The sequence below is a fragment of the Misgurnus anguillicaudatus genome, chromosome 9 (genome assembly GCF_027580225.2).
Source record: "Misgurnus anguillicaudatus chromosome 9, ASM2758022v2, whole genome shotgun sequence".
Classification (NCBI taxonomy): domain Eukaryota; kingdom Metazoa; phylum Chordata; class Actinopteri; order Cypriniformes; family Cobitidae; genus Misgurnus; species Misgurnus anguillicaudatus.
Genome location: NC_073345.2, coordinates 20,436,535 through 20,451,554, shown reverse-complemented (window position 1 = coordinate 20,451,554; position 15,020 = coordinate 20,436,535). Strand labels below are relative to the sequence as shown.

General features: G+C 37.3%; 1 protein-coding gene across 2 annotated transcripts in view; it reads left to right on the top strand.

The window, feature by feature from the left end:
- Positions 1–15,020, top strand: part of arhgap42a (Rho GTPase activating protein 42a) — a 33,783-nt gene that overhangs the window by 17,320 nt on the left and 1,443 nt on the right. The window contains exons 5-23 of one of the 2 annotated variants that reach the window (XM_055180449.2): positions 1,506–1,607; positions 1,751–1,861; positions 3,606–3,710; positions 3,816–3,945; positions 4,135–4,235; positions 4,331–4,440; positions 6,855–6,933; positions 7,563–7,602; positions 7,754–7,816; positions 10,115–10,189; positions 10,345–10,429; positions 10,515–10,573; positions 10,693–10,798; positions 10,951–11,110; positions 13,395–13,563; positions 13,709–14,104; positions 14,286–14,448; positions 14,672–14,734; positions 14,918–14,997. In XM_055180449.2, the coding sequence (XP_055036424.2) occupies positions 1,506–1,607; positions 1,751–1,861; positions 3,606–3,710; positions 3,816–3,945; positions 4,135–4,235; positions 4,331–4,440; positions 6,855–6,933; positions 7,563–7,602; positions 7,754–7,816; positions 10,115–10,189; positions 10,345–10,429; positions 10,515–10,573; positions 10,693–10,798; positions 10,951–11,110; positions 13,395–13,563; positions 13,709–14,104; positions 14,286–14,448; positions 14,672–14,734; positions 14,918–14,997 (2,197 nt within the window). The remainder of the gene's footprint in view (positions 1–1,505; positions 1,608–1,750; positions 1,862–3,605; positions 3,711–3,815; positions 3,946–4,134; positions 4,236–4,330; positions 4,441–6,854; positions 6,934–7,562; positions 7,603–7,753; positions 7,817–10,114; positions 10,190–10,344; positions 10,430–10,514; positions 10,574–10,692; positions 10,799–10,950; positions 11,111–13,394; positions 13,564–13,708; positions 14,105–14,285; positions 14,449–14,671; positions 14,735–14,917; positions 14,998–15,020) is intronic. The other variant, XM_055180450.2, reaches the window with a different exon arrangement.

Genomic DNA, 15,020 nt, shown 5'->3' with positions numbered 1-15,020 from the left:
GATTAACGGTAATTTACCGGTAAGCGCTGTGTGTGAACGAAAAATATAGCATTACCGGCATTTAGATGACGTCAGACCGCGCTGACAGATCGGGCGGGCCAATCAGAAAGTGTTTTATACAGGTGACGCGGTTTCCCCCAGACTGTTAACGGACGTTTCCACACACATGTTGCTTAAAAGTCGAGCACACCTGAAGTTAACATCCACATTTCTTCACCAAAGTTGTTTAAAACAGCTTACCATCTAATTGCCAAATTGCCGACAACCTTAACACACCATCTGTGAAGCCTAATGTGCAAACGCGCAGGTTCCATTTGACGCCGCCTAACGCAATGTTGTTTGGTCACGAGCAACTTCGCGACCGTTTGCCACAGATGTGAAAACAACAAAATACGGACCGTGGATATTAAGTCATAACCCGCCGTTTACAAATACGACACGGACGGAGCTCGCCGGCCGCGCGCCACAGGTAACTTCCGCTTCCTCTCCGAGTTTACCGGTATTTTGATACTGATGTGTGAATGATGTCTTACTGGTAAAAAGACGGAACGTCACTGCATGTGTGAACAGCACATTTTTGTATTTACTGGTAAATTCATTCTGGTAAATTCATGGTAATTTACTAGAATTACTGTGTGAAAGAGGCTAATGTATGTAGATAAAAACGTCTCATTCTAAGGTAATAAACACATAATGGTTCATTATATAAGGTTTTTATACTACCCTGATAATATAGTTATGTATATTATTTTGCATTTCTGTCAAGAGATCCTTAAAAAAAATTACACACTGCAGCTTTAAAGTAGGGATAGTTTACCCAAAAATGAAAATTGTGTCATCATTTACTCACTCTCATGTTGCCACAAACCCGTACACACCTCCCCGTTCCGATGAACACAAAGGAAGCTACTTTTATGAATGTTTGAAACCGATAATGAGCCCCATTGACTTTCATAGTAGGAAAAAGAATACTACAAAAGTGAATCGGTTAGCCCCAACCAAATATCTTCCTCTGTGTTCATCAAAACAAAGAAATGTATACAGGTTTGTAACAACATGAAAGTGAGTAAATTATAAAATTAAAATTTTTGGGTGAACTGTCCCTTTAAATAATAACTCTCCTACACTGTAAAAAATACTTCGCTGCTTTAAATTTTTTTGTTGAATAAACTCGGATTTACAAGTCATTTCAACTTACTATTATTTATCTTGACTAGAGATGAGTTGTTATAACTACAGGTGAGTTGTTATAAATTATAAATTGAAGTTGACTTTTCTCAACTATATTTTATAAGTTGTGACAACTAATTTCTGTTGACATGACTTGTAAATCTGAGTTGAGGGAGCAAAGTTTTTTTTACAGTGTATGTTGTCATGAGTCTCTAACATGGCGCTTGTTTACAAACATGATGTTTTATGTAACATTTTATCTCTTCAGAAACATTTATCATCATAATTACAGTACAGGAAATTCCAACTCCTCTCACCTTTTCTTTTTTCTAAAGGAAGGAAAGAAGAAATTTGACAAGGAGACGGAGAAGTATTACACAGTTTTGGAGAAGCACTTAAGTCTGTCTTCCCGAAAGAAAGAGCCTCATTTGCAGGAGGTAACTTGATCGCTAAATTGCATATAAATACCAGAACACCCAGTAAACAGAATATCTTTGATCTTATTCCAGCTAGATGACAATTTCTCCACTGTTTGTTCCACCTTCAGTAAACACCTTGCTTATAAATGACTTATTTACAGGCAGACACCCAGATAAATAAGGAAAGACAGGTCTTCTATGACGCCTCTATGGAATATGTTTTAAAAATCCAAGAAGTGCAAGAGAGGAAAAAATTTGAATTTGTCGAGCCGGTAAGACAAACCTGTTTTTATTTCTCAGGGTTGGGATTTGAATCTAGGGATTTGGGGAGATGGGAAATAGGAAAATACTGTCGATGCAGCACTGGGAATTAATCTGTTGTTGCATCAGGCAAACCATTATAATAACAGCCATACAGCCTTAAAATGTACAAATGATAAAGGGGACATATCACAAAACTTTTTTAAGATAGAGCATGTATGTGAAGTTTTAGCTCAAAATAACATATAGATAATTTATTATAACATGTTAAAATTGCCATTTTGTAGGTGTGAGCAAAAATGTGCTGTTTTGGGTGTGTCCTTTAAAATGCAAAGGAGCTGATCTCTGCACTAAATGGCAGTGTCGTGGTTGGATAGTGCTGATTAAGGGGTGGTATTATCCCCTTGTGACATCACAACGGGCCTATTTTTTCAAACGACCTTTTTTTTTTACATGCTTGCAGAGAATGGTTTACCAAGTTACTGGGTTGATCTTTTTCACATTTTCTAGGTTTGTAAGAAGCACTGAGACCAAATTATAGCACTTAAACATGGAAAAGTCAGATTTTCATGACATGTCCCCTTTAATTTAAGCAATATCACACGAACAAGAGTGCTGTTTCACTGAATTTCATGATTGAGATTCTGGTATAGGATCACACCGATGCTGATATTTATTATATCAGTACTTGTGTAATATTGCTTTTATAACAATTCTGTAAGTTACAAGTTAACAAAAATGTGATCATATTTTACACCCCTCTTAAATTAAGAATCTTTATTATACTGCTCGTTGGAATGCTTGATTCTGATTGGCCAGTCGAGACATTTGCAGGTATGTTTTTCCCAGATAACAACAGCTCAAAACTAATAACACACGATATCCCAGATGCTGCAAATCATTTTGACAGGTACAGTCTAATATTACAGAAAAAATTATGTCTTACATATATAATATTATATTTACAAATGATTAAACTAAATAGTGTGTTCATGACATTTGAACGTCTTGTCTTATCTTAAAACCGAAAATAAACGTGTTTTCAACACGGAAGGTCTGCATTCGTTAAAAAATAGCAAATAAAATATTTCAAATCAATACATAATCTTCCTTACCTTACTTGTGAGGTAAATATAAGCAAGATAATGTACAGGCAGCAGGTTGTTATCTCACAAAAATCCCCTTCAGTGTGATACAAGGGCTGCGTCCGAAACCGCATACTGTATAGTAGGTACTGAATAAGTATGAATCCTGGTAGTATGAATAAGATTCGGACGTACTACATCTGCCATGTTGCTACATCACGTGAAATACGTCGTCATCACGTCATGTCATTCCAGCGCGAAAACAGCCGCATGCCTCGTCTTCTACATTGGATAACTCCTCTGCCAGGGCATCATGGAATAGTGAAGTGTCCATCGTATGCACACTGAAAAAATCTAACCGGAAGTAGTAGGTCATCCGGGTACTTTTCGCATACTGTTTTTCGAATACTATGTTTTCGGGCATACTACTCGCCTCGCCAACTGCATTTCGCGTACTATATAGTATGAAGTAGGCGGTTTCAGACACAGCAAAGATTTTCCGTTTCTTGTCGGGTCCTAATCACCCTCATTTCTGCAATAACAACCTGCTGCCTATACATTATCCCTTACTTATAAGAATGGTTGACATTACTTAGTCACAATTGCATGTTTTAGTCAACAAAACCTTCTGAAACTGTATTGACTGTCAATCTCTGTTTTTCTTTCCCAGCTTCTGGCATTCCTTCAGGGACTGTTCACCTTCTACCATGAAGGTTATGAACTGGCACACGAATTTGAGCCGTACAAGCAACAATTACAGTTCAACCTCCAAAATGTAAGAGCCTTTGTTGTTAAGTAGACACTGATTGTTGCATGTGGATGGAGCCCACATATGTCCTTTTAGAACTTATTAACTGTTCTGTTGATGTTCTGTTTGAAGACAAGGAATAACTTTGAAAGCACAAGACAGGAAGTGGAGAACCTTATGAAAAGGATAAGATCTGCAGAGCAGGACTTTAAAGCCCCTGGACAATGGACCATGGAGGGCTTCCTCTATGTGCAAGAGAAGAGTGAGTATCATGGTGGCGTCTTGATGTTCAGACACCCATACTCTTCCCTTCCTGTAAGGAAAATATCAAGATTTTTAAACTATTTAGGAATGCCAGCAGTCAATAAACAATTTAGAAGTGATCATGCAAAAAATATTAAAATGCCCAATAATATAGAGCATTACAGAGAGTATCCACCTTCTGTTTAAGGACCCCTTGGGTGCACATGGAGTCGACATTACTGCACATATGAAAAAGGAACCAAAATGTTTACTATGAGCAACTCAGAATTCAAATCTGCAGGCAAACAGGTAGAAAAATGCATTACATGTTCATAATTGATTGTTATTAGACTCCTAAAGAAATAAAAGAGTATAATGAGATATTTACTGTTTTATATATACAGAATGGACTGATCTTGAGCCCACCTGAGATGTTTAAACTAAAGTCCTGCATCCGACGGAGGACGGATTCAATTGACAAGCGTTTCTGCTTTGATATTGAGGTGGTGGAAAGGTGTGTATTTATTTTAGAGACTTGACACACTGGTATAGTAATACAATGGTACAGCTCTGTTGTGGTTACTAGGGCATTAAGAAAAATCTCAGGCCACAATGAGAAGACGTTTGTCCTTGGCTTGTCAACATTTTTGTTGGTTTACTGGACACAAAAGCAAACACGGATGTATGATATATGATTTGATAGAAGCCTCTTTTAAATTCCATAGAAAGTCATGTCAATGTCATTACAGAGAAAAACTATCATCTAACTTAAAGGTGCACTGTGTAGATTTTAGCGGCATCTAGTGGTGAGGTTGCGAAATTGCAGCCAATGGCTCAGTCCATTTTGTTTATTTTCATCCGCTAGCGTCAGCAAGTGAATGCGATGCAGCAACAAAGCGGTTATAGCAGCGAAAACACAGCGAAAGAGACAGAAGACGAGCGTGTGTTTAGCACTGCAGGTGATATTGTCCATGCAAAACGCAATGTCCTCTCTTCTGAACATGATCAGTTAATTTTTTTTAAGAAAAATCTCTCAAAAGAGACCACTGCGGCACTTGTTTGACTGTTGGATCTGATGTTGTGTGACAGATCAAATGCTTAAGTTTAACAGCTTTACTTTTTATATTAATAAATGTTTTAATTTTATAAAAAATGTTCTAAAACATTTTGGCAAAAGTAATTATTAATCATTATTAATTTTTCTTAATAATGATTAAGTGTATTTTTGTTAGTTTGTTGTTGTATATGTTCCATTTGGGACAGAGATTGTGCCACTTTTAAAGAGTTTAATTAAATGTTCATGTTATATATTTAGGTTGCATTTGTAAGTAAAAATGTAACTGCTTAACTAGGCACATAATATAAAAATATTGATATATTAACGGATCGAATCGTAATCACATCTAAGAAGTGTTTGATGTATCCGCAAAAATCGCATCGCTTGCAGAAAAAAAATCCGTTTTGTATCGAATCGTAATGAACTGCCCGATTTACACCCCTAATTCTAAGGTAATAAAAAGGTAATAAACGTAACGGTTTATTATGTAATGAGTTTATACACCACTTGTATATTATAGTGCATTTCTTTCAATAGATCATCCTAAAATTTGCACATTGCATCTTTAATTTGAACACATTTTATCTGGATAATGTTAAACAGTGCTGCTTTATCATTTTCAACCCGTTCTTATTTTAATGATATGTTCCCTTTAAATAAATAAAAAATATTGATGTTTGATTTAGCCTTTGGCAATAACCTTGGAGGTTATGAAGCGTTGGTGTGTCAATCTTCAGGGAGCAGATTACAACATTTGCATCTTTTATAGCTCATTATTAGGTTTCAACATTATCACAAATGTTCCCTTTAAATATCACAGATCACCTGCAAGTGTGCGTACATGAATCATCCTCAGATCCCACCCTGCAAGCCCATTCTCTATTAAAGCAACACTATGTCGTTTTTTTACCTTTAAATAATGTCTCTAAAATTATTTTAGTGATAGAACAACTTTTAACTGGACAAATTGTACTGTTGCTGCAACCTGAGCAGCCTCCTAGCTGCTACAAGCACACTCTGAAAGTGGCGGTGGAGGGTAGAGCACACAGCCCCGCCCCTCCCCCTGCCTGCAGAAGAGTGTCTGATACCAGGTACTGTTGCGCTTTTCAACCACATGGGGGAGTTGTAAGTCATTTTTACATGGAAACTACATAGTGTTGCTTTAAGCTTGTTTTTTATAGATCATAACCTTTGCGTGGGAACTGGCGTACGCACCTTTTCAGCCCCATTTTGTGCGTGCGCACGCTTTATAAATGAGACCCCAGAACAGTGTTCAAAACATCTAAAAACTCTAGATATTATGTCGTGTTTGTGGTCCTTTCTGTCTTTCATTTTCAATACCCTTTTCTCCCCTCCATCCTTTTCTTTCTTTCTAACTGAAGAAGTGACCCCAGTGAAGGGCTTCTCTTCAATTACCTTCAATGTTTCTATAATACTCATCGGTATGTGTCACTTTATCCTAAAACTGATGGAGTGCTCTAATGATAACATCACTTTCTAAACAATATTTTTTTTCTGAAATTATGTATTTAACTTGTGCTTTTTAATACTAACACTGCAAAAAATCTCTTTTGCTACACTGCAACATATGGATTGTATTTGACAGTACGTGCATTTTAAACAATATACTGAATCTAAACATATATAACAATGCAAATACTAATGAAACTTTTTCCTCAATACTCAAACAATACTTATACAAGCAGTGCTTCAGGATCATAAAGATCTCTCCGTGTGCCAGTAACTGTATTTAATACAATTTATGTTCAAACAAAGTATTCAGTGATCCAGAACATCACCCGACTCCAGGTAATTTTAAAACTAAAACCACACCAAAGGTTGAGAACTAAGATGTCCCATCTGCTCCACAGGCATGGCATCATAACCCTTCAGGCTCTCTCTGACTCTAACAGACGACTGTGGATGGAGGCCATGGATGGAAAAGAACCAGTAAGTCATCTGGTCTTCATTACTAAGCAAGACTCTGATCTCGTTTTGATATTTACAGTATATGTCAGTTCGTAGTGCAAGAACAAGCTGTAAACGTTTTTCTGAAATGCCGTGATAAGATATCACCAAAAGTCTTTTCTGCTTTTTCACATGTGCCAATTACTTACTGATACCAGTGTAACTTTGCATATAAATTTGATTTTGAAATATATTTGGATACACTTTAGCTTTAAACATATGCCCAATATAGCAGTTTTCTTTATTCCTATTAAGGGGATGTTTTAGTGACTCCCTTTCCCACTTTAGACAAATTGATGTTATTGAAGCTCTACGGTCTGAGGCAGTCTGTAGTGTACACATGAGCAGGAAACAGATGACAGACGAAATATTTACACTTTATAAACATCTTTGTTTTATATGCTGTCAGCTGTAGTTGATAGGCTTCAACTTATATGACCCAAGTTTTAGCCTTATTAATAATGAGTCTCTTATCTCTTCTTATGTAATGTATCATACACACAGCATTGTTAGATGAAGTATGTTTATACTGTGATTTTGTATATTTACTAAGTATATAGTGTATTATATTGCATACATGTATGGCTTCTTATAAACATGTCTTCATGTAGATTTACACTCTTCCTGCACTTCTGAGCAAGAAAGAGGAAAGTAAGTTCATCCATTCCATAATTTATTCTCTTTTTAATGAATGTGTTTATACAGTGTGATGAACCGTTCATGTGGGCACAGTATTTCAGTCTGTTAAAACAGTAAAATAGTTCACCTGCTTTGACCTCACATTGACTGTCTGTATCCACAGCATTCCTAAATGAAGCAGGCTTTAATTTTGTAAGGAAGTGTATAGAGCTTGTGGAAACAAGAGGTGAGTCTTATTTTTAATCTCATGATTGATGTTTATGTTCAAATGAACTTTTTATGAACTATGTATGTACTTGTTCTAATACTGTTCCAAACGCATCTGACTTCCTGCTTTCTACAGAATGTCTGAGCATTTTTATTTGTGTGTTACATTTTATTTTAAGAGTTATTTATATAGCTCTTGTACAACTCAGTTGCATTAGCAACATGAAAGTTCATGGGTTCGAACCATGGCACATACACACACTTGATTAAAAAAAATGTATACCTTGTAAGTCACTGTAATTCACTTTAGATAAAAGTGCCAAATGCATAAATGTACAACCCAATCTAAATTTCATGGTATAGTCACAAATATTTGATTTATTTATTTATGTTTATGGACACGATTTTCCTCTTTTTTTGCGTTACAAATTTCTTTATACATTGTTTTTGTGTCCATGAGCAAGACTTTTTTTCATGTCATTTTATGTATTGGTTTCTTTTTTTTTCTAGGGTTTGGGGTTAGAATTATTTTCTGTTACATTTCAGACATCCTAACCAAAACCCCAAATCTAAACAAAGGGGCAACCTTCCAATCTCTCTGATGAAGCCAATACAGAAGTGATTTAAACTGCAATTCATCGACTGGCCGCTAGAGGCAGGCTCCAAAAGGGAGTCAATTCCCATAGACCCCCATGTTAAAATGGCCAACTTTACATAGGAAAATTATATGTTTACAGCCTGGTACAAAAAAGTGTTTTTGGTCTATATCTACTTTTGCCCTTTATGACAACTGTGAGGGTGGTGAATTATTTGTAACTCATCATTTAAATTATATTAAAGGGGCAGTGTGTAATTTTTAGAAGGATCTCTTGACAGAAATGCAAAATAATATACAAAACTAAATTATCAGGGGTGTATAAAGACCTTTCATAATGAACCGTTGTGTTTATTGCCTTAGAATGAGACGTTTTATCTACAAACACAGAGGGTAACCTTACATGGAAGCCGCCATTTTCTACAGAAGCCCTTAACAGACAAACTTTTTTACTAAGTTGTCTCCAACAATGACATGTTTGTCCGGTGGCAGCTGCCATAGCTTCTCTTATGTGGACTAAGCCATTTGTTGCAATTCGCAACCTCACCACTAGATGCTGCTAAAATTTACACACTGCACCTTTAAGCCTGCATAATTAAGGGCGTGGCCACTTGAGTGACGGTTGAACAGCCACTGCCATCACTAGAGTCGAGCTAGGCGGGAGTGATTACAGCAACCAGTCACCTCAGCTTCACCCACGTCCCGCCTCTTTACCCATTTTTGGATTTCCGCGAGTGATGTGCGGTGCGACGGCAGGCAACGCCTACTTTAAGCTTCAAAAACGATCTTCAGAAACCTACGGACAATACGTCCATCTCAGTGGCGGCTGGTAACTTCTTTTTTGAGGGCGCATTATGCGAAGTTCGTCACAACATGTTTGTAGCGTGTCATATGTGTGGTTCGTAATTTCAAAATATGTGTTCTGCGCTTTGAGAGATTGTGTGTGCATCACGTGTCTTGTCAAAATAAGTGCCTGCTGCAAATGCGTCTAAAGGGATTATTATAAAAGAGACACTCGCGTTTGCCAGATACTCGCATAATCTCATGAGTAATCAGAGTTTACTGTTAAGGAAGTGTCTGGCGTGTATTTTGGGAATGTGAGCGTCTCTTTTATCATAAACGGTTTTGACGCGTGACAAAACACGTGACTTATTCTGACAAAACACGTGATGCACACAGGATCTCCCGACACGCAGGAACCAAGGGAACCACACACGTGACAATCCAAACACTTATTTTGAATTAGCGCATCCTCGGATGAGCAGTCACGGCTGCCACTGGTCCATCTTTTTTTACAGTCTATGATCTAAACCCAACCCCAAGTGATAATGGATTAATAATAGAAAACCAATACATAAAATAAAATAACACAAAAAAGAAAGTTGTGCTTAGGGACACGGAAATAAAATATAAAGAAATGTGTGCTAAGTAACACGAAAAAAGGAGCAAAATCGAGTCCTTGAACATGAATAAATAAACCAAATATTTAGTGACTATACCACGAAATGCCTTGAGATAGGCTTGAAATGCAAATGTAATTTAAATGTTAAAATGACAATCATGGGTTTAATTAAATGGAAATAATTTATTTAATGCAAAACCAGTTGCTTTTGGTACTGCATGATTTACATTTTTAGTTTAACAGATAAAATAATTTAAGTTTATCACTGTTTTGTTTAATTACTTTTAATTAAAAAATGTCCTCTTTTCTCTCGTGTCTAGGCATTAACACAATGGGACTATACAGAATAGGTGGAGTTAATTCTAAAGTCCAACGACTTATGACTTCAGTGTTTGGTATAGTAATCTTTTCCTACAACATTTTATATCCCTGTAAAATCTTACATAAGCCTGTAAAATTTATATACATAAAATTAATTAGGGCTGCAGTTTCTCTTTAAGAATTTACAAAAACAGCTCTTACTTAACACAAGTTCATTTCACCCTTGTAGCTGCCAAAGCTCCCACAGATATGGACCTTGACCCAGACACCTGGGATAACAAGACCATCACCAGTGGTCTAAAGAATTACCTCAGGTTGATAAATACCCCTAAAATAAGCTTTACTTTGAAAGATATTTTTATCACAGATGAAATGTGACACCCATTTTATTCCCCACAGATGCTTGGCAGAACCTCTTATGACCTACAGATATCACAAAGACTTTATCATGGCAGTCAGTAAGTTCCAGCGTATCTTCTACTCTGTCATCTCTTCACATGTTTGTGATAACAGAATGAATTATTCATTTAAACAATTGAACACGTGTTTTATTTGTTTATTTGTTTTATTTTTTTAGAGTCTGATGATCAGAATTACAGGGTCTGTGCTGTCCATGCGCTCGTCCACAAACTCCCGGACAAGAATAAAGAAATGTTGGATATTCTCATCAAACATCTGCATGTGTAAGTCGCTCTGGCCCCTCTAAACATGAGCAAAAAAGGTTGAACTGCACATCTAGAACATTTGTTCACAAGTGTACTTGAAATCCTGCAAGATGGTGCTAACTGGGTTGTTTGTGAATGAGCTTGAAGCATATTTTCTCCTGGTTTTACAGGGTTTCCACACACAGCCAGAAGAATCTGATGACCGTGTCTAACCTTGGTGTGATATTTGGCCCCACACTCATGCGGTCACAGGAAGAGACAGTGGCTGCCATGATGAACATCAAATTTCAGAATATTGTAATGGAGATTCTCATAGAAAATTACGATAAGGTGAGTGTTGCATCAGTCGTTCTTTCCATTCTAATTTGTCAGAGAAGCTAGCTATAGACAGTTTCAGCAGAAACAACATAAACATAACATAAATAGCTTTTGTGGACTAAACACAACTTCTAGTAGACTTCCACATAGAATCAATAACAACAAAGTCCTTTTACAGTAGTTTATTTCTGATAACAAGGGAATAATCACATGTAAATGACCTTTGTCCATATATCATATCTAACGCATATCAACTACTACACTGCACTAATGTTGCTTTCTTCAGAGCGCTCTCCAAGATTGTCTTCGCAAGCAGGGTGCATGGAAGTATGCAAATACATAGTTTGACAGGCGAGCAGGACATCCTATCATTGCATTCGGACCGGATGCAATGATTGGGTGAACATTTTATGGTCCTGCACCTTCCACAGAGGATTTAAATTTTATGAATACAATAAGACTACTTCACTTAGTGATTGCTATTAGGATGTGAAGAGATTTTTAACTCTTTCCCCGCCAGCGTTTTTTAAAAAGTACCTTCATTAGTTCTCTTTTATCACCTCTCATAGGTTTCTTCAAAAACACAAAACTTTGAGCAAAAAGCTGAAATAATTTTGTTTTTGTGAAGGACTTTTGATAGAGATCAGATTCAGGGCGATTCTCAAAACTTAGACGGACATACAGATGTTTGCCCTAGGGCGATACTTCCGGGTTATATAAGATAATAACGGTATTGCGGAAAGCCCCAAATACTCGTCATTGGCAGGAAAGTGTTGTCTCTTAATTGACGAGTTAACTCACTAAAATCACTAAAAAATGTATAATTGTGAAATAAATTATGACAGTTTCTCAATTCACTGCCAGATTAAGGGCTATTTTAACGATCTAAGCGCTTTGTGTAAAGCGCACAGCACACGGTCTAAACGGGCGTGTCCGATTCCACTTTTGCTAATTTAACGATGGGAAAATGGTTTGTGCGCCAAGCGCACAGCCTTAAAGGGTGGTTCCTGTTCTCATAATGAGTAATGGGTGTGTTTTGGGCTTAACGTACAATAAACCAATGAGAGTCTCAGCTCTCATCCCTTTAAAACCAGTTGCGCTGGCGCATGACGATTTCGTATTTAGATGGCGGAATTTGTAAACTGTAAAAACTAAGCGGAAGAAGAAGACCACCAGTTTAAGATTGATATAAAAAATGCGTTGTTTTCTTTTGTATTAAAGGAGTAGTCCACTTTAAAGAGGGGGCCAATTGACTTATCATAATATTTTTTTCATACTATAAATAGTCAATGGATCCCATCTTTAAAGTGGACTACTCCTTTAAAACCTTTAAAAGTCATTTTCTTTCAGTCATGGAAGTAAAATTAGCAGGCTTTTAATTGCTGTAAATGAATGTATAGCCTACATGATCTGTGTTATCTCAAAAAAATAATTTACAAATATGCAAGAAAAAGTTTGTACTCTAAAAATACTTTATTTGTAACAAAAAGAAGATAAAGAATTTACAAACGTGTGGAGAGCCTTCAGCACTCGGACAGCGCCGTGAGTGTTTTGAAGAGCATTACTTTCGGTTATCATCTCATCATATCAAGAGGTACAAAGTCATCATATACAATAAATCCATGGGATAGCATTTAAAAAACATTAAAAAATATATGCAATATTTCCATTTGTTTAAAGCGAAACATTTAATTACTTACCAGGCTACAGGTGAAGCAGCTCTTAACGCCTTCTAACGTCTCATAATCGGTCCTCATTTATGTTCAAAAGACTCAATAATAATATTTACATTTTAATCCCTAGATTTTTCATATTTTAAAACGTTTATGTGCTGCTGCGCATCCATGTTATAAGCAAACGCGCGTTGTCGTCCCATTTATAGGCAAATATTACTAACACGCTCATTAAATAACAAAAACAATATTGCACCATTTACTTTAGACCAGATTTTAGTTGGTCAATGGCGTAGTCTATTTTAGTTGCCTCAAAATAGCAATGCGGCAACAATGTGCCTGAACACCCCTCATTTTCAGACCAGAACGCCCATGGGCGCAAAATTGGGCGCAAATGCATTTGCTATTTAAACATGTGGCGCAAAACGAGAAAACTGTACTTGCGCCGAGTTGAAACTAGCAAAAGACACTTGCGTCAGGTGTATGATAGACAATTAAGTTGTTTTATCTCAATTTTTTCTTTTTTATTATTTATTCTTCAAATGTCTGTGCTATACTATACTGTGGTTTTTATTTGGCCAGCTAATGCAGTTACAATCACAATCCTCTTGTTTACGTCTTAGATATTTCATCAAGCTCCAGACCCCAACGTTCCTCTACCACAGCCGTCGTCTCACTCTCATGCTCAGACTCGCACCAGCAACCGGCGCAACAAAGCCATCTGCCTGTCCACAGGGTCCCGCAAGTCCAGAGGCCTGTATCCCCCCACGCTGTGCCTTGCTGATGCTGATAGTAAGTGTCTATTTACATGCAGTTTACCTTTAAAAATCATCCTGCATAATGTAAAGAACATACTTTGAAAATATAACCTTGATATATTGAATATTGAGTGAGTACATTTTGATGTTAAGCATTTAACTGTGTCTGTGTGCATCAGGTGATACGTTCAGCAGCAGTCCCAGCAGCACCCCTATGGGCAGTATGGAGTCTCTCTCATCCCATTCCTCAGAGCAGAACAGCTACTCAAAGACGGGCTCTCCCTCACGCGCCAAACACAAGAAATCAGGGACTCTGTGCTGGACCACTCCCTCCCCTTCCTCCAATGGACCAAAAAGCTCCGCTTGCACCAACAGTCCTGATTCCAGCTCCAAAGAGGACGCCACCAAGACGGATGGTGAATGGGAGGAGGCCCTGAGTACGAGCCCGGGGGATCGAGGTTCTCCAACATTAGACCTCTTTCAGAAGCCTCTAGGAGACCAACAGGAGGAGCATGCAGAAGAACGACACAGTCTGTCCACCTCTTCTTCTCTCACATCGCTCCATATCTCTGAGGGTAAGCTTGAATATCACTGAATGTTTTTTTTTTTTTTTTTTCATATAATTAATAATTGAACCATGTTTGCACGGTCACAAATAAGTGACATTATCACATGGAATAATCATAGTGGTATTTTGGTGTTATAATTTTGTAAGTGGTTCAATATCTCTAATATTATTTTTCTGGTAATGTCCAGGTTTCAGGAGCTGTCACGGTTCCATTCAGAGTCTTGTGTCACATGGCCATAGAGATCATGAGAGTCTCAAGTCTCTCCATCTGCCAGATCTTCCTGCCAAGGAGAGCATCAGATACAGAGCTGACTCCTCTGCCAGCAATGGCTACCAGAGACCTGGACCTGTGTAAGCAAAAACCTTGAACAGACACATTATTGTAAAAGTTTCCCAAATTCAATAGTGTAACATTTAAGCTAATCTTAAAGTCGGTTAAACTGGTCTTAATCATCCAGACACTTCATCATAACTCGCAACTAAAAGTCAGAGCTAATAAACTTACAATGACAAACTAACAATCATGCTCTATTTCTATATATATATATGAATTGTAGCTTGCTTGTTATTTCAGTGTGGCCTGTAGAGCAGCCATCTTTGAAAGTCCTGCTATTTCTCATCCGACAATTTTGGGAAGGTAGTGAACCAGACTGCAGCGTTTTCTTCTTACTCATATTTCATTTTTTTTTTTTTTTCTAATACTACTGAATTACTTATCCAAGTTTTCTGTGCCAGATGTCTTTTTTCAAAAGCTTAGGTTTGTGTTATAAGTGTTAGTCTTCAGTTGTTTGGTCTCCAACCCCATCTGGTGTTTTTACAGAGATGCGAAGGCCTTGTATTCCTGCAAAGCAGAGCACAGTCATGAGCTGAGCTTTCCACAGGGGGCGCTGTTCTCCAATGGTAAACAACACACTCTCCATTTG